General features: G+C 54.7%; 7 protein-coding genes across 7 annotated transcripts; 5 read left to right on the top strand and 2 right to left on the bottom strand.

The window, feature by feature from the left end:
• Window positions 1–6,252: 6,252 nt before the first annotated feature.
• Window positions 6,253–7,111, top strand: NCS54_00278700 (Hypothetical protein; the record flags this gene model as incomplete). Its single annotated transcript, XM_053148378.1, has 2 exons — window positions 6,253–6,267; window positions 6,347–7,111. 2 exons carry the CDS (start codon window positions 6,253–6,255, stop codon window positions 7,109–7,111), a joined length of 780 nt encoding a protein of 259 aa, XP_053004353.1.
• A 1,250-nt stretch (window positions 7,112–8,361) lies between these two features.
• On the top strand, window positions 8,362–9,108 carry NCS54_00278600 (Hypothetical protein; the record flags this gene model as incomplete). The annotated part of the gene is made up of 2 exons (XM_053148377.1): window positions 8,362–8,451; window positions 8,518–9,108. The coding sequence occupies 2 exons, from the start codon at window positions 8,362–8,364 to the stop codon at window positions 9,106–9,108; spliced, it is 681 nt and encodes a 226-aa protein (XP_053004352.1).
• A 321-nt stretch (window positions 9,109–9,429) lies between these two features.
• On the bottom strand, window positions 9,430–10,852 carry NCS54_00278500 (Serine/threonine-protein phosphatase; the record flags this gene model as incomplete). Its single annotated transcript, XM_053148376.1, has 4 exons — window positions 9,430–10,430; window positions 10,497–10,587; window positions 10,650–10,773; window positions 10,836–10,852. 4 exons carry the CDS (start codon window positions 10,850–10,852, stop codon window positions 9,430–9,432), a joined length of 1,233 nt encoding a protein of 410 aa, XP_053004351.1.
• Window positions 10,853–10,896: 44 nt separating this feature from the next.
• Window positions 10,897–11,809, top strand: NCS54_00278400 (Hypothetical protein; the record flags this gene model as incomplete). The annotated part of the gene is made up of 3 exons (XM_053148375.1): window positions 10,897–10,912; window positions 11,175–11,343; window positions 11,398–11,809. The coding sequence occupies 3 exons, from the start codon at window positions 10,897–10,899 to the stop codon at window positions 11,807–11,809; spliced, it is 597 nt and encodes a 198-aa protein (XP_053004350.1).
• A 1,890-nt stretch (window positions 11,810–13,699) lies between these two features.
• NCS54_00278300 (Hypothetical protein) lies at window positions 13,700–15,010 on the top strand (the record flags this gene model as incomplete). Its single annotated transcript, XM_053148374.1, has 3 exons — window positions 13,700–13,716; window positions 13,785–13,933; window positions 14,019–15,010. The coding sequence occupies 3 exons, from the start codon at window positions 13,700–13,702 to the stop codon at window positions 15,008–15,010; spliced, it is 1,158 nt and encodes a 385-aa protein (XP_053004349.1).
• A 1,170-nt stretch (window positions 15,011–16,180) lies between these two features.
• NCS54_00278200 (CULLIN-2 domain-containing protein) lies at window positions 16,181–18,713 on the top strand (the record flags this gene model as incomplete). Its single annotated transcript, XM_053148373.1, has 5 exons — window positions 16,181–16,251; window positions 16,302–16,388; window positions 16,441–16,517; window positions 16,573–18,464; window positions 18,525–18,713. 5 exons carry the CDS (start codon window positions 16,181–16,183, stop codon window positions 18,711–18,713), a joined length of 2,316 nt encoding a protein of 771 aa, XP_053004348.1.
• A 734-nt stretch (window positions 18,714–19,447) lies between these two features.
• NCS54_00278100 (Hypothetical protein) lies at window positions 19,448–21,799 on the bottom strand (the record flags this gene model as incomplete). The annotated part of the gene is made up of 4 exons (XM_053148372.1): window positions 19,448–20,716; window positions 20,776–20,988; window positions 21,040–21,466; window positions 21,522–21,799. The coding sequence occupies 4 exons, from the start codon at window positions 21,797–21,799 to the stop codon at window positions 19,448–19,450; spliced, it is 2,187 nt and encodes a 728-aa protein (XP_053004347.1).
• Between the last annotated feature and the right edge of the window lie 1,479 nt (window positions 21,800–23,278).

Below are 23,278 nucleotides of genomic sequence, written 5' to 3'. Positions count from 1 at the left end.
CGTAGCCCTGACGTAAACATTCCGTCACCGGGAATTGAGGAGTTGCAGCCGAGCTCAGGACTGAGTTTGCTGCTGAGAGTTTCAAAAGACCCAAGATGAGGGGGATCATGAAGGGCTTCATGACAGAACACATCTAGATATAACACGTCACTTTTTTTGGTCGCCGTTAATCTCAAGTGTCTCCACGGGCTACGGCGAACTAGGACCGGCGCCGCTTCAACCAGGTACGTTTTGGCAAATCAAAGAGGCCAAGAGTGAAGTCGCAATGTTCCGTAGCGCCTCGGACCGACTCCGGTCCTCCCCGCGGACAACACCAGTAGCAAATATTGCGATGCGCAGAATTGGTCGATGGAATAGGGAAATCTAGACGCCCAGAGGGAAAAAAAGGGTGAGGCGAGCTGGTATGCACATCATCTATTGCGTGCGGCAGCAATCTGCAATACTTGACGATCTGTTTGTGACTGGGAGCGCCTAGTTATCAATGTCTTACCTAGAGCAATCTCCCCAGTAGTGGCTTTCTGAAACACGAGCACTTTGGACTTCAGGGACAATGTTTGAGGCGGTGCTTGGCTGTCTACCGTTGCATCCACACTTGCAGATTGTCTGTTGGTTGGAATTTCAAAGTCGTCTTGGCTTCGAAAGTCCCGCAGTGAAGGGAGAAGAGCATGTTGGTGGATAAGAGAACACCCCCATTGCGGGGCGACAACTTACAACCACAATGAATCGAACAAAGAAGACACCCCCTGACTCGACGTAAAGAATGGCTGAACAGACATGGCCATGCTCTCTGTGGCTTCTCATGTAAATGATATTGGTCTGTTCAGAGATCACCCTTGCTAGAACTCGCACAATGCATCAGTCAATAATCACAACTTATCATAGAGCAGTAACCCAGTTGCAAGGGCTCTGTAACCAACACAGCTAAACGACGTTAGAAACCAACCTAGAAAATTCAACAGACAAACAAAACGCAAGTAAAGCTTATAAAAATGGCGGAAGAACGCACCCGACGGACCTGTAAAAAGTATCTACGGACTCGAGCGTCGGATAAGAATCCGGCTCCCCCATTGACGCAACCACATCAAACAACAGGTTCCGGCTCATGGCTCAGGTCCAAGGTTCTGCCGGCCTTCTCATCATGGTTTCAACCCCACCGGATCTATAATCCAAAGGAATCCATCTTCCCGTTCCCCAAGATCACGTTTCTTATTGATCGGCCTCCAAAGTTGGAATGCTAGATATGCCGCGAGGCTCACTGCGAGATCAAGTCAGATACAGAACTAGTTGACGACACAACCTTCAGCATGATGCCCTGTGGGCACGTAGCATGCTCACGGTGCCTCGGCAAGTGGTTGCGGAGACATGACAGTTGTCCCTTTTGCCGGAGTTGCTTAAAATATCCGGGCTGCGGGCACAGCGTTCCGGCGAGACTATTGACAAAGGAGGGTTTGCATCTCTTGCCACGAACACTCTCGGACCGGGGCTGGATCCCGCATCTCTGCACGCAGTGCCTCCGCGAAAGCTTATTGAGTCAGGCGGAGGTGAGGTTGCGGCAGGCCACGCAAGAGTTTCGAGAGGCAAGACGACGCTTCCATGAGACTGGGGCGGCGGCTGATGAGGATGTGCTACTAGTGAAGCGGGAAGAGTTCGAGACGGTGCTGCGGGACGAAGTTTACCAAAGGCAGTTGAGCACGTGGTTGACAAGCTGGTAAAGTTTACTAACTGCAGACTGACTCTCAAGGAGGGTGGGATCGCGATGGCCTCCGCCGAGTTGCCATGAATATCATGCCCAATATCAGTCAAAGTATTTGATACTTGCCTCTCCAGAGATGCCTGTCAACCTGTCAACCCGCTCGAGTCAAGGAAGCCCCAGGTAAGCAAAAGGGCAAGAGGCCTGAGCGAGGCGGGACACGACGTTACACAGCTGCCACATGCTTTTTTCCGATTCCCATCGGCTATGCCTATCGACCCGCAAAACCACGTTTTTAATCGTCATCCTGAGTCGTGCAACCGACGTGTAGGCTGCGTCCTCGGTGCGTATTGGTCTTGAAAAACCTCCGACAAACCATGCTCACCTGTGGTCGACGGCCCGACAGTTCAGCTTGTTCGGGTTCTGGTGGGCGATCTGCGGCGCATGAGCCTGAGTCGCCCGGCGCCACACCCAGACCCTCGGAGTGTTGATGGCCTGGCTGTATGAGATCTGATTGGACGCGGCCCCTCGGCGTCTCGACGCGGCTGTGCTGGGCCTTCTGACTTGAGGGGGCGAAAAACGGATGTTTGTCGGAATGTGGAAGTAAACGGAGCTGCAGGCAAGGGAGGGATGGTTTGTACGGGCTGTAAGTGAAAGAAAGGAGGAGACAGGAGAGGAGAGGAGGAGGAGTGGCCGATAGTGGATGCCGGGGGAAAGAGGCGCAGTGACCCACCTTTAACGGCAGCTCCGCGGCCGGGGAAAGCCCGGGCAGGAGCGGGCAATAGCGGGTCATGTAAATCCACCAGGTCTGCTTTATCATGATGACCGACGTGTTTTTTTTTTTTTTTTTACCTACTTCCCAGGTTGTTTTGGTGAGTGGGCGTCGCCGACTGGCTCCCGCGGTGATTATTGCCAAGACGTTACATGCTCCCAGATCCTCGGGATCAGGGGGGATGTGATGGCGAGAGATCTCGGGCAGCCCTTGTATGATGCTCCTTATTTCATTTGGTGGGTGTGATTTCTGACGCCGTCCAAGCAGCATCACCAACACCTTTGGGGCGGTCGACAAGCCCGACGCCCCGGCTCCCATCGCCATGGTCCCGGGAGCCAGTCTGAACGTGTAGTTTATTCTGTGTGGAGCAATTGGCTGGGATGCGCAGAGCAGGAGCACCTGAATAATCTGACGTCGCCGCCCCCTGCTTTGATATGGAGTTGACGATGAGAAGAGATGAAAGAGTGGAAAATCCCGGGTCAAATGCCGGCGCCGTAATCCACCACCGGGACTTGAGGAAAACCGTCCGACCACACCATTCCCTGTCTTACGTAGTGAAGACGTCGATAGGACAGACGAGCACTCACCAGTCTCACCTCTTTCGCCCTAGGACAAGCCTCGACGAGACCCTGAGCTCGTAGCCCCTCCTCCATGATATCCCGTCTTGTCGATTGCCGCTCAGCTAGCGGGACGAGTTGGGCAGCGCGTGACACTGATTGCCGCCCGCAGCCCGTGCCGGCGGTTTAGCTAATTACAGTAGCCTCTCTTGACCGAAGGCGTTTCAGTAGCTCGTAGCCTCTTTGCAATAGTAGCAGAGATCCAGCAATTCATTAGTTAGTTTCCCCCTGGTGGTTATTGCGACAACTGGGCTTACAACCTCAGAGGGGCCCGGTACCCAATCCAATGGTAGGCTGTGGCTGCTGGCCCCCTAATAAGGTCGAGTAAGAGTAAGACTCCCGTCGTGTCGGAAAGGCTCCCACCCCCAACGGCCGGCAAATGCCGTGTGGGGGCCGCCCATCGAATTGTCTGGATTCAGCCCCAAAAAAGCCCCCCAGACCTGGTGTCCCAAACCCTTGGGAAAGGTGCGTTCCAGGTCATTTTCCGCCAAGATCGAGATTTCAGGTCCAGCCTGGACGTCGGTCGACAAAAACTGCAGGCACGCATCCCAGGCGAGGCAGGCGCGTCTGCCATGGTCGTCTAGGCGTCTGCCCAACTCCTCGATCGGTGCCTTGCTACGGCAGCTGTAAAACACAACCTGGAACCTGCAGAAACAAGGGCGTCAACAGGTCACATTTCACATTTCAACAAAACAAAACTCGCCTTCATCTTGAGCTCGCTGCATTCCTCTCGCTACCTACGCCTTGCGCCCCTACTAGTGACTGCTCAACTGCACTGCACTGCTTTCTTCTCTGAATCATGGGTACAACTCCACGTGCGTTACATTGCGTCCTTGTCCGCCTCGACGGCCTCTGCAACATTGACTGTTCGGTTGGTCCAGGCTCGGGCCTGTCTCGCCTTGCTCTGTTCCCTTTGTTTTGCTGATCCCGGCGTTCTCGATTCTGCACTGAATCGTTGGATGCTAAGCACTCGCTCTCTCCGTATGGACCATGGTCATGGGTTACCTCAATAATCACCCGAGCCCAGCCCAGGACATTCCCGCTCAGGCGTCGTCGACGAGTTGATCAATCAGATTCAGCTCTGCATAACGCAGCATCGGGCTGCGGTCTTGGGCCATCACCAAACCGAATTACCGGGCGCCAGAGCTCTTGTCGTCGGATTTCATATTCGTCCCCCTGGCTGCGGGCGGCCGTGCATTCGTTAGCGGCATCACCGGCCTCTGGTCTTGATTTCCCTCAAAAAAGTCCATCGACATATTCCCCAAAAGAAACAGACGGCGTCCGGCAAGGCACCCTAGCAAAGCTTAGCCTTTGTCCGGTAGCGTGGGGAATGGTGTCACCAGGGTCCTAGCTCGCAGCCAAAGGGATGCCTGTCTTCAGACCAAATCTCTCTCTCCAAGATGCCGGCCGCTATGGCCGAATGACAAGAGACGTTTGCCGTCGAGCCAGGGAAGACGCTGCTGCGGCAGTCCACTCAACTCGTCCAAGTTGCTTCCTCTGGTCCTGCCCGCTGTTGCGTTGCGCCCGCCGTGCGATTCAAGGAGCGGCGACAAGAGTCTTGCAGCTCGGTGTGTTTGGGAGGGCTTCAGACTTTCAAACCTTGAAGTCTCCCAATGACCCGACCTCAAGGATTCGTGGTTATGAGAGCGTGGCTCAGCTATGATCTTCGCCATAGCACACCCTGCCTGACTTACACCACCACCTCTACCGCCACAAGGGGCGAAACGGCTCACGCCAGCCCGTCTGGTTCTGCAGCGAGGTCCAAGAGAGAGGGTGTGAGGTGCGAAACCCTCTGTGCGGTGCATATCCCCGCCAGAGGGTGCCGACTGGGAGGAAGCGAATAATGTCGTCGCCGCCGGTGGGCTCTATCCGACCACACGCCGAGGCCCGTTGAATCATTATTAGCACCGCCGGCTTGCAGTGCAGGACCTGCACCGGGCCTCGTCGCTCCCTGGCACCGGGCCTCCGTCATTTCAGCTCCAACTCCGCTTCGCGTAAACTCAAAAAACTACACAGCCGTGCCCAATTATGCCAGGCCTTCTCGCTGGCTGGCAACACGAAGCAGCTTTCCAGCTCGAGTTGTCGGTTACAGTACATACAGCTTGGCTGGGCACAGCTGCTCCGGGTCTCGCAAAAGACGTGGTTTCATAGCTTTCCATACACTGGCACACACACATCTACTAATCCAACCATCAGCCTTGCTGTGCAGGACCAACTGAACCCTGACCTCCATCCTGTCTCTATCTAGACACCTCTGCCACCCCCCCCGGCTTGCGTCCACGCCCTTACCACGCAATCGCAACGCAACTTCGTTCGCCTCCTTCAAAGGCAAGGAGATATTGGACAAGCTAAGCTGGCAACAGTTGCGGCACTCGTGCCGAGAGTGGCTTGCCTCGATTTCGTCCATGACGGGCGCCATGAGTTGGTGGCGCTGGGTGGCCGTCGTGCTGGGCCTTCGGCCTCTAGACCTGGGCAGCGCAACGCAGCGTTGCTGCGCTGCTTCAACAGCTAGCTACGCCGTTTTCTTTGCAGCATGCGCCAGGGTTCTACTGTACGGTGCCGTATGCTGTCTAGCCCGCGAATCTGCTCTTAGTGTAGCCCTGCAGGCCTTTGGACGCAACGGGCTGCCACTTGCACCGATGGTCTCGCATCCCCGCCGACTCGTCGGTCGTGGTGGTCCCAATAGGGCTGCCCCGTCCGTTCGATGGGGTTCTCCGGGCTAGGACGGGCCCTGGATTCCTGCAGAAGTATTCGATACTTATAGACCCCAGCGGCTCCTTTGCCATCTTCAAAAGTGGTTGTCGCTCGCTGTGGCTGCCTTCGATTGTTGTGGCGGCCCTCCTCCCTCCCAGCTTCGTGAGCTTATCGTTTTGGCTCGTTGTAAAAATCCCGGCAACTTATATGTCACTCCTCGCGCCCCATTCCCCCTTTCGATAAAAGGAAAGGCGTCATCTGTCGGGCCTGTCTGCTTTTCGTCTGAACTCGCTCCAGCTTCATCATCCAGCTCCAGCTCCAGCTCAGCTCCAGCTTCATCGACCCTGCTCAGGGTTGGCCGGCCACCACCACCTTTGCGCTCCCTAAGCCATTGCTCCGAGAATCGCAACCTGACCTAGATGCCCTCCATTCGTCGCGAAACTTCTATTACTTGCTCTGCCAAGTCACAAGACGGCTAAATGTCAACGCCGGCAGTATGTGGCCCGCCCTAGCCCAAACCTCAACCTTTCTCCTCGACCCTTGTTCCTAATCTTAGCATTTTCCTCTCCATAGCAAAAGGCCAATCTTGCCCGGATAAGAGACAACCAAAGGAGGTCGCGGGCTCGCAGAAGAGAGTATCTCCAGGAGCTCGAGCAACGACTTCGAGTCTACGAACTCCAGGGCGTCGAGGCGTCCTCTGAAGTCCAGCAGGCCGCCAGGAGGGTGGCTGAGGAGAACCGTCAGCTTCGTGGTCTCCTCAACCGACACGGCATCACCGATGATTACATATCTAGTTACTTGCACACCGGCGGCGCGGCAGCCCAGACCGACCCGACGCCAATCCCCCACTTCCCCTCGAGCAACCCTAGCGACGCTGTTCAGTCTCTCCAGCACGTTATAGCGCCCAGGAGACCTGCTCCTCTCGACCCCGGTGTCTCCTATGTTGTGCCGCCGCAAGAGAGTCGCGAAACCTCCATTGCTAGCGTCTCGACGAGCAGCTCCTCCCTGTGGGAGCCAGGGCAAGCTATCCAACCCGGCCCAGCATACGGCCGGCCTCTCCCTTCCAACGTTCCCACCCCAATAGGACGGCAATCGATATCGTCCCAGATGCACCCACAGCAATACGCCGCGCAGGTGTTTCCTGGCACTCAAGTACCACGCACTGAAACCTACCACCCGGTGGCTGCACCTGGACCCTTATTAGAGGATCCGAGGCGGCATAGTTATTCTGTGGCACCTATGCCTGGGGATGCCTCATCAACTTTGGGCTACAGCATTCCCATGAACCCATTTCACAGCCCCGTTGGACCAGACCCTGGGCCTCCAGGACCGTGTTGACTGAACTAGGGACTTTCAAGGAGCTTGAATCTGGCCTAGAAATCTACGGCTCGAAACTTGCTTGAGGTCCATATCAAGGGCGGCCAGCAACTCCTTCCACCTCGGGCAGGCTGCCCGAGGTGGGAGGGGAGTTATGCTAGTCTCTGTAGAATAACTCGATCGATGCAGGACCTCATCTCGATGACACCTCCGGCTGGTATCGACTGTTCTAGGAGAAAAGCACCACGGACGATTTTCGAGACACAAGAGGGTTTGGCTGATTCACGCTCGACCTAAAACTGGTTCTATTGGCATCTAGGCTCCCCGAATTCCGACGACAATACTCCATGAGAACAACGAACAACTGGTCCCGGAAGAGTCTTCGAGCCTAACTGACCAAACTGGCCATGTTTCATTCGCAGATGTGAAGGCCAAAGTACGAATACTTTGTTGCGCAATGTCCCGGAGAACAAATCGACAAGATCAGAGATGAAAGGAATCGAATCCCTTGTTTCGGTAGATACAAAGTTCAAAGAACATGCACCAGGTCACTTGTGTATTGTTCAAGACCGGACTTTGATGATGCAAAATCTGGCAACAAAGCGATGTCAGTTCTGGTTTGCCTTTGCTGAGTATTTGTTGAAGAGACCCGCGAGATGGATACGAGAACTGCGAACTTCAAGTGTTTGCTATTTCAATGATCGCTTATCGCAATCTCCAACAGCTAGAAAGATGCCTCGATTCAGCAACGGGCGAGAGGGATCAACGAAGATTGGAAACCTCCGAAAGGTCACATCGAATTCACCTGCCCCTGAGTGGAGGCATGAACAAGCTCCCATACTTCTCAGTGAAAGTACACCGAACAGCATCCAGCAGCCCCGGGACATGACACTACGAGCATATAACGCCCACAACCCTAACAAGCGCAAATCTCCTCCGGAAACCTCGAATCTTCCTCCCACGGCCGAAGGACAAAAGCTCGACGAGAGAGGCATAGTCAAGCGCAGACGCAGCATACCGTTGACTGCGCCAGCCAGTGGTCTCCCGCAAGTCAAGCTCTTGCTTGCTACTCCGCCATCGACACCAACGTCCCCAAGACCAAAGACTCCGCCCAGACAGGATCGATCTCGACTGCACCCGAAGTGGCGCCGCAGGAGAAGAAGTGAGCCCTTGTTTGGCGTGTTTGGCGCTTCTTTGGAAGGGGGGGCAAGGGTTCAAAGAGAAAAGACAGTGTGAGCAGTCTCACATCGCATGAAGTGGAAGGAAAAGAGATGGAGCGGGCGCAGCTGGGACCAGCTGGATCCAGCAAATTGCTAAATCCCAGACCGTCGCTTCGACGCGTGCGGAGGCAGATATTTAAGGTGGGAGGTGAGGCGCTTTCGCTGGTAACTAAGGGGCACAAGACTGACAGTCGTGGAAAGCTGCAGCCCAGACAAGATGCTGGAGAACACTCTACCACAACCAGGAGGGAAGGCAGCATGTTGGAACCCAAGCAGGGTGCGAAAGACCGGACTGGTCACAAGAGTCAGATGCACTCCCAGGCTGCCTCCGATTCGGTGCGGAATGCAAGCACGAAAACCTCTAGCACGGTCGAGGATGACGCAGAAGACTTGCTTGCCTGCAATCTCTCAAGGATGGCCCCCTTCACATTTCCATCTATGATGCTACCTGCCGATGCTGAGTTTAGCATTGCCGACGTCGAGAAGGCAGTCGACGTCCTCACCACCATATCTAACCTTTGCGACGCCATCTCTGGACAACCTAGGGCCGAGACGCGAGCCAAGTTGTACGACCAGCTTGCCAAACTGCCCGATCTCTTGACCCGCCAGGGCCGGGACAAGCAGCCCAAGATGGCAGCGCGTTTCCGGGAGTTTGTATACCGTCACCCCGATTCTGGGAGGTGGGGGCCGATTGAGAGCTTTGATAAGTTGGGCGATGATATCATGGTATTGACGCTGTTTCGGGCGCGATCTAGGGCCTCACCGAAGCAGAGACACCCGGGTGTATTTGAAGTATGAGACAACTCGGTGTGAGTTGGGCACGCCTGGTTAGGCAGAGAGAGGGAGAGAGGAGAGACTGCATGGATGGATCGCATTGTTGAGCATTTGGATGGCGTACAACGATACCCCCCATTTTACTCAGGTAGTAAAAAGATAACAAAATCTTGCATTTCACGAAACTCCGTTCCCATCCGTGACCCAAGACCTGGTAACTAACGTAGTAATCCGTGATACAAAGCCCGCCATGCGTCTGAAAGAAGAAAGTACAGTAGAGTAGAACAAGGCATCCATCGAAAGGTTGTAACAAAGAAGAGATTGGATATCTGACATTGCATGGAATCAAAGGAAGTAGTCCGCCACTGGCTTCTTGGCCGGCATGCCCCTAGAATCCTGCGGCGCGGCCTGAAAGACACGGTAGCGCCTTGCAGGGCCTTCCCTGGGCGGTAAGCTGCCCTCGACCATGACACCGCCATCGCTGCGGCCGACATCGCCGTTGCTGCGGGCAAACAGTCCCATACCAGAATTATCCTCGGTCAGCTCCAGAACGGCAGCGACGTTGCCGCACCGGTAGCAGTAATTGGGGGCCGACCAGACGGTGACGATACTTGCGTCAAACATCTCCTTGAAACCTTCCATGACGAGCTGATGGGCGCGGGCGATGAGACTGAGATCGTTGCGGTGGTTGAAGACTTTGACGATGTCGGCGCCGAACAGGAAGCCTGCGCCTCGCGGGGAGAGACCCCAACCATCGATCTCATCAGGATCTGACCAAAGGATATCGCACATGGCACCCTCGTGAGGGACCTCCTGCTTCCGGTCTATTAGGCGAATTTTGTCGACAGTGTCCACCAAGGGACTCAAGCCGCCGTGAACACACAGAACGGCGCCAGCCAAATTTCCAACAGAGCCGCCGCTGGAGCCCGAGGCGCCTGAGCCCGGAGGACCCGTCTTGTCCATCGTCGTGCCCCCTGGGCTTTGCGCTTGCTCCTGTGAACTCTCTCCAGGCTTGCGCCGCGGGAACCTGCTCATAATAGAGCCATTCTGGTCGCAAACTTCGATTTCGGTGTCGTCGTCAACAGGCTCGCCGGGTGACAGAGTGTTTGACGCGCCTAGCACCAGCGCGCCAAGAGCAAGGTAGTCGAATACATCACAACAATATCGCCAAACATTTGCGCTGCCATACTTTCTTATGCATTCGTCGTAAAAACCGTACACGGTGGTGATCTGTCGGGACTCGTGATTGCCACGGATGAGCGTCATTCTATCAGGATATCGGACCTTGAGACATAGGAGAAGGAGAAATGACTCTAGTGAGTAGAAACCACGGTCGACAAAGTCGCCTGCGCAAAGAAAACATGGTCAGAGATGCGGCTCGGAGCGAGAACGGAGGGGGGTGCTCGGCCTACCCATGAAGAGGTAGTTTGTGTCTGGGACATCGCCTCCCACTCTAAACAGCTCCATCAGGTCGTGGAATTGGCCATGAATATCACCGCATATCTGGATCTGGGCATCAGCCATCGTTCCGAGCATCACAAGCCTCGGGTGGAGGTGGCGCATACCGTTACCGGCGCCATCACAGTGGTGACGTTTCCTTCCTCGATGAGAAGCTCCCGCGCCTTGTGGCAGATCTCGCGGACCTGGGCTTCTGGGATCGGTCGGCATGAGCGCAACTGCGCGATCGCCCTGAGGTCGGCGTTAGCTGGCGGATCCAAAGCATGATCGGCGGCGGCCGTGGTGAGGCTCACTTGTCGAGGTCGCTCATGATTGCAAGGGTGGGTGGGCGTGCGATTTGCGTGCCGGTGGGAGATGCTGGATCGTGTCGGTACGTATGCTCATAACATGTCGTGAAGAGAGAGTAACGTTAGGCGATCTCGCGCAAGATAACGAAATAACGGCGCGGGGAAGCAAGAAAAGCCGGTCGCGTGTGTTGGAGATGGAAATTGGGGAAATGGCCCTGGCCTGGTTGGACTTCGCGATTGATTCGCGCTGGCGGGTGATGCCGTGAATGGGAGGGTGGAGCCGAAATAGGTTGGATGTGCCCCGCCACACGGGGCGCAAAAGTCGAAGAAATCGGATTTATGTAGTGCCGCGCCCGACAGGAACCCTCAGAGCCGGTAGCCAATGGGAGCCCCACGATATCTCAGGCTTGGGTGAGCAGCTTCGCTATTTCTCGACACCACCACAAATCCCTCGACTCCGCCGACTCGCCGACCCGGTCACTACGCGTCGGGAGGACGATGCTACCGTCGCCTTGTGAGTCCAATGGCACCCGGAGCTCGCAAAAACCCACGCTGACGGTCAATTGAGACCACTAGAGTCCCTCACCCGAACCTCACTCTTTGGATCCGGGATCATGCCACCCGTTCTTCACCCCAAATCGCGGATGACGTCGTCGCTCTTCGCAACGACCGTCGCCGCATGTTTCCTCGTCGTCACGATGCCGCATCTACTTCCCTGTCCAGTACCACGGGCCCGATTCGCCGACGGAGAAATCATGGTTGACGAGAACGGCCGGCGGATGCGATGGAAGAAGAAGGACAGCGCCCCCAAGGTGGAGGACGGCATTGTGCAGTTCAACGATGTGTCGGCCGAGGACGTCCAGCAAGGAAAGGACCGAGTGCGGAGGGAGTGTCCTGTGCCGAAGCCTGGAGGCATGCTTGGCGAGTGGTTGGGTTTCCACAAGAGCGAGGGCGAGATCGAGACCAGAGCTGGTCGGTGATGGACCATATTATCGACCCGACCCGAACGATATCGACCGAGAATACGATCGAGGCCTTCTATGACCGTTGGATACCGCTACATATACCCCGAGAAGCCGCAATTCATCGTTCAGACCGGCGTCGCTCGATCGTACCATATTCTCTCGACACTCGGAGGAGAACTCGACTACCCCATGCTGGGTGCCACGTTGCAGAAGACTCTGGAGGGTCACCGATGCATTTTTGAAAGAGGAGTGCAAGTTTCTGAATAGCAGTGGTTCACAATGATCGTGCGGGAGATTCCCTTGCGGCCTCATACGGCCAATTCTTCAGGCCCTAGAGGCCAACATTGCTGTAAATCACATGCCGAATGTATAGTTAGCTGTGTCTATGAACTGAAAAAGAAATAACAAAGAGAGAATATTCCACATTCTGATTAGAATTGCCCGCGATTCGTGTCACAATGGCACCGAGACTGAGTCACTTTGTCAATCCGGAGACACGGAACGGTGGAGTCGTGCAACCAGGTTTGTGCCAAGAGGAAATGTTTCGATGGGGTCATTTTAACCAAGCTTTTATTGGACGGTTTCTCGTTCGCGCGTTGACTTTTAATACGCGGAAGTCGAGTTCTTGCTAGATTATTAAAACAGAATCCGGTTGGATATGAGTGCAGGCCGAATCATTACGCATTGGTATACTGTCTTTTGAAACTTAGACTGGGACTTGCACGAGTTGCTACTTGTTGATTGTTGCCTTTCTGTTACGAAGTACATGGCATGCATAGCCAAATGAACTTTGCCAACAGAGAGTGAATTCTTATCAATATCCATGCCATCTTGATGGTATTTGTGAAACCATCCTGTCGAATAAGCAAAGTGTATAATATGCCCCGTGCATCAACCCCATCTTTTACATTCTTTATACCTGAACTGGCCAGCTTTCCATTACGGGCAAATCAAATGGTGGAGTTCAGATGGGTGCAGCATGAAAGGACTGTAATCTCAAAAGAAAAGAAAGATTCGTACTTGAAACCGTGTAACATACTGCAATGTGGCTGCGAGCATCAGATAAAGGGATATGGATGCTGAGACAGATGAATCCATTGCAGATGTTGTGGAGCCATAGGACCACCAGTCGCGTGATGTCGTTAGACGCTCCTCCGTAGGTGCCGGTATAATTAGAAGCCGTGTTCGTCGTGTCAGACGCTGTTACAGCCGCAGCAGGGAGGCAGCCCACATGCCTCTGCGCCTGGGCATCCATTGTAGGCAGGGCGACAGGCTGACCGACCGCCTCAAGAAATGACTTTTTTGGAAATGCATTCTGTGATGCGGTGTAGCATGGATGGCAGGAAGACTGTTCCCCGCGGTACGTAGCACAAACAATGGATTCTTGAAAATTGTTGAGCCGATATCATCGATGATCTCATTCCGCCTGAGAGAAACCGGCCGAGGCACTCTTCACGGATGCGGCATCTACCTAGACCTTGGCAATGACGATGGGCTTTAGCGCTTTAAGCTTAGGCAGTGGAGGCCCCGTGAGGTCCAAGGTGCCCCCTGACCCAATCCATGGATGGCCTGTGGCCTTCTCACCCGCTGAACGCCAGTGGGTGACGGCCCGCACAGACCAACTACAGAAGCCCGCCCACCCGCGTGTCCTAGGGGCCCGGGCCCATCGAAGCGCCGCCACAGAAACGGTATCCGCGGACCACAGGCAGGCAGGTTTATTGGAGCTGAATCTCCCGTCTCATCGTTGAGCTCAAACCGTTGACGGTCCCGTCGATTTCTCCGCAACTCAAAAAAAAGCCCTTCCTCCCCCCCGTGCTCCAGAGAGGCTCAGGCTCGGTGCTCTCGATCGCTTCAAAAATCCCATCGCGTTCGCCGGCTTTGCCGCGCTCCAAGCAGTCGATTGCCATGCCCCTTTGGCCTGAGTGCGTCCTGCGATCGCCCTCGCCGGCTCCAATATCCGGCTGAACCACTTCTCGATCGTGCCCAACAGACGAAGCCCTCCCAAGGCCATGACGTCCCCCTCTCCCCCGCGAACTGGCACACTCTACGACTCGCCCCGTACGCATGATTCTGGCCGCACTCTGAGCAGCTCTCTCGACAGTCGAACTCCTCGTCTGCGTCCTCCACGCTCCCTTCCACGTAAGCGCCCCTTTCGCGCACGCACGACCAACCCAACCCGTGTCATCCCGCGTGACTTTTGAGCCCAAGCTGAACCTGACAATAGCCTGGATCGATTCGTACGAAGAGAAGCACGGTTCCGTGAGCGACGACCAGCTACGACTTCTTCATCCTCCTCTGCGCGCCGTTCAACCTCAGCACAACTCATCTCCGAGTGACCCACAACGACGAGTATCGAAGGATGGCTTCATAGATCCGGATGACCCCCTCGTGGGCCAAGGCCAGGCAACGAGGGGGAAAATTCCTCACATACTGCGCTATGGGCGCGCGTCGATGCGCGGAAGGAAATGGGACCACCTCAGGTCGGCAGAGCCCGTCATTGTCGCGAGCTACAAACCCGCCATGACGGCGCAGCCGAGCATAGCATGGACGGATTTTGTGCACTCGTCGGCGTGGGGTCGCATGCCCAACGAGGAGTCCAAAGTCGTCGACATGGAGGCTATGAGGGGTCTTCAACCGAGCTTTAACGACCCGGCACGGCAGCCTTATAACGCCTTGGAAGCTCGGATATCGCGGAAGAAGAGGACATTGGGTCCATATAAACGGTTGTGGTATTTGGCTACACGGCATTCTCTTGCTCCACTAATGTTTCGACTGACCGTCATGGTCACCTCTATTATCGCCCTTGCGATAGCGGCACGGATTCACAAACTCGAAGATGTCGATAGTTCAGGCACTGCTGAGGAGACGCAATCTGTTGTCGCTGTTGCTGTGGACTGTGTTGCTATCCCCTACATTGGCTACATGATTTGGGACGAGTACACGGGAAAGCCCTTGGGTCTGCGGTCTGTTGTTTCCAAGATCTCGTTGATCTTGCTAGACCTCTTTTTCATCATCTTCAAGTCGGCGAGCACGGCGCTCGCATTCGAGAGCCTTGTCTACCACAACTTGACAGACACCGCGGTGCGGAGCCTGTCCAAGGCTCTGGCAGCATTCATGCTGATAGGGTTGATGGCTTGGACCATGAACTTTGCAGTAAACATATTTCGGACGGTTGAGCGTCTCGGCGGAGGAGAAGACGACGGCGCACATGGTTAGGAAAGGCTTGGGAGTGACTCTTTGTTTTTGGAATACCCCCTTCTGCAGGGAATGTTTTTTGTGTTGGCTCCTGGGAATCTGGTATCGCACGTATAAAGGCGCGCGAAGCGTTCATTGTACTATCTTACATACTACACTATATCTCTTAGCGTCACGGAATAAAAGCTGTAAATACTATTCATAATAAGAGGGCTGGTTGAAGCAAAGAGATGCTATGAAGTGTGATGATCTAGTTGTTGTTTAACATGAGCTATTGTTGAGCTGCTGACTGTATTGCAGTTTGGCTGCCTAGTGAGGCATTCGGGATCATTGTCTTGAAAAGTAACACACCTGCTTGCCCTAGAAAATGAATTCCTTCTTGAGGGTGCAAGCTTGGACTCGTCTGCAAGATTGCTCTTTGTTGCTAGGCTGGGAATTAAAGCGCCTTTATCGTCGATTGATATGAATGGCATGAATGGTTCAAGAATTGATGGAGACAATGAGCTCCTGTGGCGCAGGCGGCTAAGATTGATGTTCTGAAGGCAGCCGCCCCCAGGCGCCAGCTCCAGGGGACCCTGTCATCGGAGCCGTCCCAGCCTCAGCCTAGGGCGGTAAGCCACGGCAGAACCCGCAGCTAATCCATTTTCAGCCGACCTGGTCCCGCTCTGCCTGCCTGTTGGCCTTGCCTCAGCCAACACATGGATGAGACCAGCACCAGCTGCGGTCTGACTGCCTGATCTCTTCCACCGTCTACCTGCCTTGGCTTCTTTACCTCCATTTCTCGACACTAACTTTCGGCATCATTCTGACCTTTTTCTTTTCTTTTATGACTCAACCGGTCTGAGGTCTCAGTCGTCCGCCTATTTCTAGTTCTGTTGTCGACTAAAACCCCCCCGACAATACCCTCCCTCTCTCCATTCATTCCAAGGCGCCCGTTCTCGACCTCACTCTTAGTGTCGTCCGAGTAGCTCGACCCAGCCTTGACGAACTGGTCGACAAGCCACGAGCGTCTGCACCGCCCTCGCCACCCACCCTGGGTCTTTGCGCCTCGGGCACAGCTCTGAGACTCTTGCTTCGTGAAGCATCTCGACCCCAGCGCGACTCTGACGACATCGCGTCGGACCCCTCGATTCTGACCCCGCCTCCGACAACACCTCCGTTAAGCCGCCGTCCCCATCTGCCCGTCAGCGCATGATGGCTGCAAAGATGGCTGCCCCGACCCAGATGCCCCCCATACCCAACAGGGAGGACATTGGGGCGACGTGAGTTGCCCGATCGTGCGCACCTGGAGTCTGGAAGCTGACCTTGATAGATGGACCTACCTCCAGGCAGGCATTTCTCGCGTCATGAACGATCTCGAGCAAGGTATCGATATGCAAATGTATATGGGTGTCTACACGTGCGTCACGCTCCGCGATAGCTTCCACGAGGACTATGCTAACGCTATGCAGTGCCGTCCACAACTTCTGCACATCACAAAAGGCGGTTGGTATGAATGGTCCCGCCATGCAATCTAACCACCGAGGAGGTGATAAGCCTACGAGTATACACTCACTGGGACCGAAATGCTGACAGTTCGCTAGCTCATCTGCTTGGTGAGGAATTGTATAACAAACTGATCGATTATCTGAAACAGCACCTCGAGGGTCTCGTGAACCAGAGCAAAGCGCACACCGACGAGGCACTTCTCACATTCTACATCAAGGAATGGGGCCGCTACACCGTTGCCGCCAAGTATATTCATCATCTTTTCCGCTATCTGAACCGCCACTGGGTCAAGAGAGAGATCGATGAGGGCAAGAAGAACATCTACGATGTCTACACACTACACTTGGTACAATGGAGAAGGGTGTTGTTCGAACAAGTTAGTTCCAAGGTTATGGATGCAGTCCTGAAGCTCGTTGAGAAGCAACGAAACGGCGAGACCATTGAACACGGCCAGATCAAGCAGGTTGTGGATTCCTTCGTGTCTCTGGGACTCGACGAGGCCGACCCCTCCAAGTCGACACTCGATGTCTACCGCTTCCACTTCGAGCGTCCCTTCCTCAACGCGACCAAGGAATTCTACCTGGCCGAGTCGAAGCAGTTTGTGTCAGAAAACAGCATTGTGGAATACATGAAGAAGGCAGAGACTCGCCTGGACGAAGAAGAGGAGCGTGTGCGTATGTACCTGCATCAGGACATAGCAATTCCTCTGAAGAAGACCTGCAATCAAGCTCTGATTGCCGATCACTCGACCCTACTCCGCGACGAATTCCAAGTCCTCCTGGATAACGACCGGGAGGAGGATATGGCGAGAATGTACGGTCTACTCTCCCGAATCCCCGACGGCCTGGACCCACTGCGCTCTAAGTTCGAGACGCACGTGAGGAAAGCTGGCCTGGCGGCCGTGCAAAAGATTCAGTCTTCGGAGGGCGACAAGCTGGAACCCAAGGTCTACGTCGATGCTCTGCTGGAGATCCACACACAGTACCAAGGGTTGGTCAAGAGGGCCTTCACCGATGAGCCAGAGTTCACACGCTCCCTTGACAATGCCTGCAGGGAGTTTGTGAATAGGAACGAAGTTTGCAAGGCCGGCTCTAACAAGTCACCTGAACTGCTCGCCAAGTACACGGATGTGCTACTTCGAAAGAGCAGCACTAGTATTGAGGAGGCTGAGTTGGAGCGTACCTTGGGTCAGATCATGACCGTGTTCAAGTACATTGAAGACAAGGACGTCTTCCAAAAGTTCTACTCCCGAATGCTTGCTCGTCGTCTCGTGCACAGCAACTCGTCTTCGGACGACGCTGAGACGAGCATGATCAGCAAGCTCAAGGAGGCCTGTGGTTTCGAGTACACCAACAAGCTCCAGCGCATGTTCCAGGACATGCAGATTTCCAAGGACTTGAACAAGGAGTTTAGAGATCACCTCGAGGGGGTTGAGTACACCAAGTCGGTTGATTCGGCCTTCTCCATCCTAGGAACGGGTTTCTGGCCGTTGACTGCCCCAAGCACGGATTTTACACCACCTCCTGAGATTGCGGCCGAGATCGAGCGATTCATTCGCTTCTACAAGCACAAGCATGACGGCCGCAAGCTCACGTGGCTGTGGCATCTCTGCAAGGGCGAGATCAAGGCTGGCTACTGCAAGGCCAGTAAGACCCCCTACACGTTCCAGGTATCGATTTACCAGATGGCCATTCTCCTTCTCTTCAATGAGAAGGATAACTACAGCTATGAGGACATGCTCAGCGCAACTCAGCTCAGCAGCGAAGTGTTGGACCAGGCACTTGCTGTTATCCTCAAGGCCAAGGTGCTCATCATGTCTGGCCCTACTGGCGAGAAGCCGAAGCCTGGCAAGACGTTCCGTCTTAACTACGACTTCAAGAGCAAGAAGATCCGAGTAAACCTCAACTTGGGTGGAATCAAGGAGGCCAAGCAAGAGGAAGCCGAGACCAACAAGACGATCGAGGAAGACCGAAAGCTTGTTCTCCAGGTATGTATCTCTTCTGTTCCCCTTTTCTCTTGCAACAGGCTTGTGCTAACGTATTCACAGTCGGCCATTGTTCGAATCATGAAGGCACGAAAGAAGATGAAGCACACCCAGCTTGTCAGCGAGACTATCAATCAGATCCGATCTCGCTTCGTGCCCAAGGTCAGCGACATCAAAAAGTGCATCGAGATTCTCCTCGACAAGGAGTATCTGGAGCGCCTGGACGACGACGAGCTTGGATACCTTGCTTAAGGCCTCGTCGACGAACAAGATGGCGCCGTGGCCAAGGCATTAGACCCACTCGACTCGCCCATATCACGTCCTTTTTCACGCTCATCTTAGTATTACTCCCTGAAGGCATGAGTGCCCGGGTATATCGGTGGTCATGAAGGACTACTTCTCATTTTTATCTCTTTTTCTTGTTTCCTTGAGCGGCTGGCAATGGTCATGATGGGCAGCGGTGATGAGGACGGGTTAAACAACTAGATAGTCGGCATGAGATATGCACGCGCAAACAAACAATGGGATACAGCCTTTTCCCTTTGAATCGTCCATCTATCTATCCATGGATGGATGTTTGCTCTGCAGCACTTTGTTCTTTATCGTTTTGAGTTTTTCATGATGACTATTGGGGGTTTTAAACTCGGTTGGAAGGAAAGGGGTTAGGTTTTGGGTGGTCTGGGAGTGTGCGGCATGTTGCAAGCAAAAAAAAAAGGACGGACGGATGGATGACTTGCCAATGATACAGGCAGGAAAAGAACAGGGCATGTTTCAAGAGTAGACTCTTTTCCAAAGACGGTTCTCGAGGCGTCTCGTGAGATCGATGTTGTGCGTGAATTGACTCGGATGAATTACATCCCACAGTTCGTCCAATATATAGTGCGCTAACTAACACGGCTGACCTATCCTATCTAGCTATATCATGACATTGCCCTTTTCCAATTAGCTCATCATCTTTTTCTTCATCTTGTTCAAACATGCTGCAGTCAATCCTTGGTCGTAAGCCCATTTTCGCCTGGAAGGGGCTTCACATCGGACGTCTTGTCCCTCGAGCCCCTGACACCCTCCGTGTGGAAGCCGTCCTCATCCTTGTCCGGCACTGGCGGGCCCGGTAGAGGCTTGGACACTGATGCTGTGCCTGGCCGGCCGGGCGAGTCGCTCACGCCGGAGAGGATGCTCTCGCTAAAGCTCGCACCTGTACCCGGTCGCCCCGTAGCATCATCCGAGCTACCCCCTCGCGAAACGGGGGCGCTTATCATCTGATAGTCCTTCTCGATAGGGCTGCCCGACCTCGACGACTCGGTGGGCTTGGGGGTCGTCTTGCGTCCCCAGCCAGCGCCCCAGCCGCTGGTCCGGCGCTTCTCACCAGCCCAGGCCGCCCAGCTACCGATGTAGGCGCCTGCCCTGGCGCCAGCCGACTGAACCGACTGCTGGGCTTTTGACACGTCGTATCCAGCAGGGGGTGCAGAAGATGTGCTATCCGCCGGGGGTGATGCTGTGCGAGCCTCCTCTGCGCGACGACGCTGGGCCTCACGGAGGGCCTCCATGTCCGAGTACAGCTTGTTGAGGACAAATGAGGCCTTTTCACGACCGGCGGCAAAGTTGCGGCCAAGGACCTCACGGCCCTGAGCAAAGCGCTCATCTAGGTGCAGCTCCTTGACCTGCTCTGCGATGCGACGTTGAACATCCTCAATGTTGAGCCCTCCAGCGCAAGGATGACGGGGGTCGACAATATCAAAGAGGTGAGAATCGGTGTTTGCATTCCACATGCGGTAGTTCTCGGTGCGCTTCCAGGCCTCTACCCAGTCGTGGCCAAAGTCCAAGATGGGATCTCCCTCAACCTCTGGGAGGATGGCGCGTGGGTTGTTGGGGTTGGCGGAGAGGTAGTTGTGGTACTTGACCGATGAGATGAGAGCGAGGATGTACTCTTCAAACTGAAGTCTGATAAACTCCTCACTGCCCACGTACTTCATAGTCTTGGGCCTGCTGGGGTTGGCCTCGTCCCACGTCTCATTAATCTCGTGAGTCAGATAGTCTATCCACCTCCTGTCGGCGGCTGTGAGGGTCAGGGCGCTCCTGAGGGATTGTGAGTTGATGATGACTGAATCCTCATCCAGATTGATGAGAATGTCGCTGTAGCGGTCCTTTTGCTGAAGGAGGAGCGAGTTGGTACTCCCGACGATATAGGACTTGGTGCCAAAGTCCGCAAGGATGTCGAGTTGTTGCAGAGGCGTATAAGGGCCGAATAAGCTCCCCTACTCACGAATGTTAGAAAGTCTTTCTCACTAATCAAGCTGGTTTTCCAAGTGCGGACCTTGCCAAAGATTTGTAGGGGGAGACCCATGTAGCACAGGAGAGAGTTGCGATCACTAGTACGCAAGCTGGTGGGCTTGGTGAGGCTCTTCTCGTAACTGTTTAGTTCTGGGTCTGCGCTGTCCTGGAGGTTGCGGATGAGGCCGGGTATCAAGGACAAAAGAGAAAATTGCATCATGCACAACCGATCACACTTCGAGCCAAAGAAGAGCATCTAGACCATCGTCAGTTTTGCATGCATCGACTCGAACAGGGGCAGTCGCACCTTGGGCTGGAGGAGACAGCACTTGAGCAGAACTAGTGTTTGCCACTTGAACTCGTGGATCAGCTCCCGAAGACTCATGCCCAGGTACTGGTCCCGGTCGACGTGATCGTTCAGCAGGCCCCTCGCCTTCTCGTCGGCCAGGCTCTCCTGGAAGCGGCGGAGGATCTCGACGTCGGTGAACTCGCGCTGGGCGAACCAGGCCTGGGTGACGACGCTCAGGCGCTCGCGGAGCATGCCAAAGAACTGCGGGCTATCGGCGATGACCACGACAGCCTTTTGCACCGTGGACCGGGTCACGTCGACGGGACGGTTGATGAGCTGGGATGAGTCGAGCTGGCGGGTGCACGAGATGCCGAAAAGTGACGTGGCGGGCTTCTCGTCCGTCTCTGGGCGAAGCAGTGTAAAGTATGAAAAGTCCTCCTCGGATCTGTGACGTCTCAGCAACCCTCATCTCCTCCCCAACAAGACAAATAGCGACTCACGCGTGCGCGCCATCGCTCAGAGCCATGAACGGCAGCAGCGTCCAGTTATAGTCGACAGCTGGATCACTCCCCTCATCGGCGCCGAACCATGCCTCCACCTCGGGGCCCCTGGCGTGGTGGAATCCTACAACGGTGACGAGCGGGACAAAGTCAGACTTTGCAGGTGATGCGGGCGACGAGGGGATGATGGGCGACAGGACGGGCTTGAGGTCGTCATTGGAATCGGGGGCCCCGAGGCCACTGGCGGGGGACGGGGACGGGGACTCGTCGGAGCTCATGGTAGCTTGGTTTGGGGTGCGTGGTAGGTATATTCCGGCCTTGGGCGGCGCTACAGGTCATCCATGTATCTATCTATATGCGCCTAGCACACGTGCCGCCGTGCTGGGCGAAGACGGGGCGCGGTCGACGACGGTGGAGTTGTTCGTTGGCGTGATAAAGGGGTGGTTTGCGCGGACGATGAATGTATTGGAGATGACAGGGGAGCGAGGGAGCTGGATTGGACGTCAAGACGCCCGAATCAACAACAGCTCGTGATATAGTTTCGATGTCGGCGTTTCAATCTGGTCTCCGTGTCGTCGCTGCGATGTTGAAGCTGTCGATGCGCTCGATGAGGCGGTCAGTGTGTCCCTCGGAACAATCGAAGACGGAGCAAGTCCAGCGGGCGAGTCGCGCGACAGAGTCAAGTCGTACAGATGTCGATGTTGTTTATTTTGAGCGGTCGATGGGCGAGGGTTTATCTGAAAACAGGATGAAAAGGTTAAAGAGACAAAGGATGAAAAGGTCAAGGCCGAGACACTCAAAAAGTTTGCATCATTGACGTCTTTCTTCGAGGGGAGATGGGACGGGAGAGAGGAGGGGCCCCTGTACCTGTACCTGTACCTAGGTAGTTAGCCGGGTGTGGCTTTGGTGGGATGGATGTATAAATGGTGCGCGCCGCGTCTTGGTAACGTACTGTAGCTTCTGATGTGGCCTCCACTGGAAATTGCCCACCAGAAATTGCATATCCATACATCGGATCGACTTTCAGGTCATTTCATCCCTGGCAACAAAATTCAAGGCGGATCAGCTTCCATCCATTGGAGTTGAGCCTTGAGCCCGGCAAATCAGATCCTGCCCTTGGCCTCCACTGTAGACTCTTTGGGTAATTGTATGACGGATCCCAGCAGCATTTCATCCATCATTTTCATGCCAAGTTCAATCGCCGTCTCCCCGACACCAATTGTACACATCCCATCCCGCCTTACTTCTCACATGCAGAGTAAACAAACAAGCAAGTATTCGACACTTGCGCCCTGCTCTGCTGCGCTGTGCTAGCCTAGACTGCTCCATTGTCGCTCGACTCGCCGTGGTTGCATCGCATGTAAGCCGACGTGTCTTGCATTGCATGGCCTACCTTAGGTAGCCTCAGACTTGTCCCCAAGAACTTACCGCATCCATGGTCACGCGCCAAAGACGCAGCGCAACGCCTTTTGTCGTCGTGGTTGTGAACAGCAGCAGACAGCAAAGAGAGGCGTCACCATCACGTAACCAGTCCAGGAGTGGCTGGTTGATTGCTCCCACGCCGAGTACATACAGCATCTCAATGCCATGCAACATGAAATCCAACCCGACGGGCTGTAACTTGAGGCCATGAGTGCAAGTCGGCGAGCCTTCAAACATTGGTGTATTGCAATACCGCTCGTAGTTCGCGAAATGGCATATAGTTATGTATCCATCCATGTTGGTAAGTTATAAGTAACAACCTGCCTTGATCCAAG

Source organism: Fusarium falciforme, chromosome 2, assembly GCF_026873545.1.
Source record: "Fusarium falciforme chromosome 2, complete sequence".
NCBI lineage: Eukaryota > Fungi > Ascomycota > Sordariomycetes > Hypocreales > Nectriaceae > Fusarium > Fusarium falciforme.
Note: the sequence above shows the minus strand (reverse complement) of the source record. Positions and strands in the feature narration are given on the sequence as shown.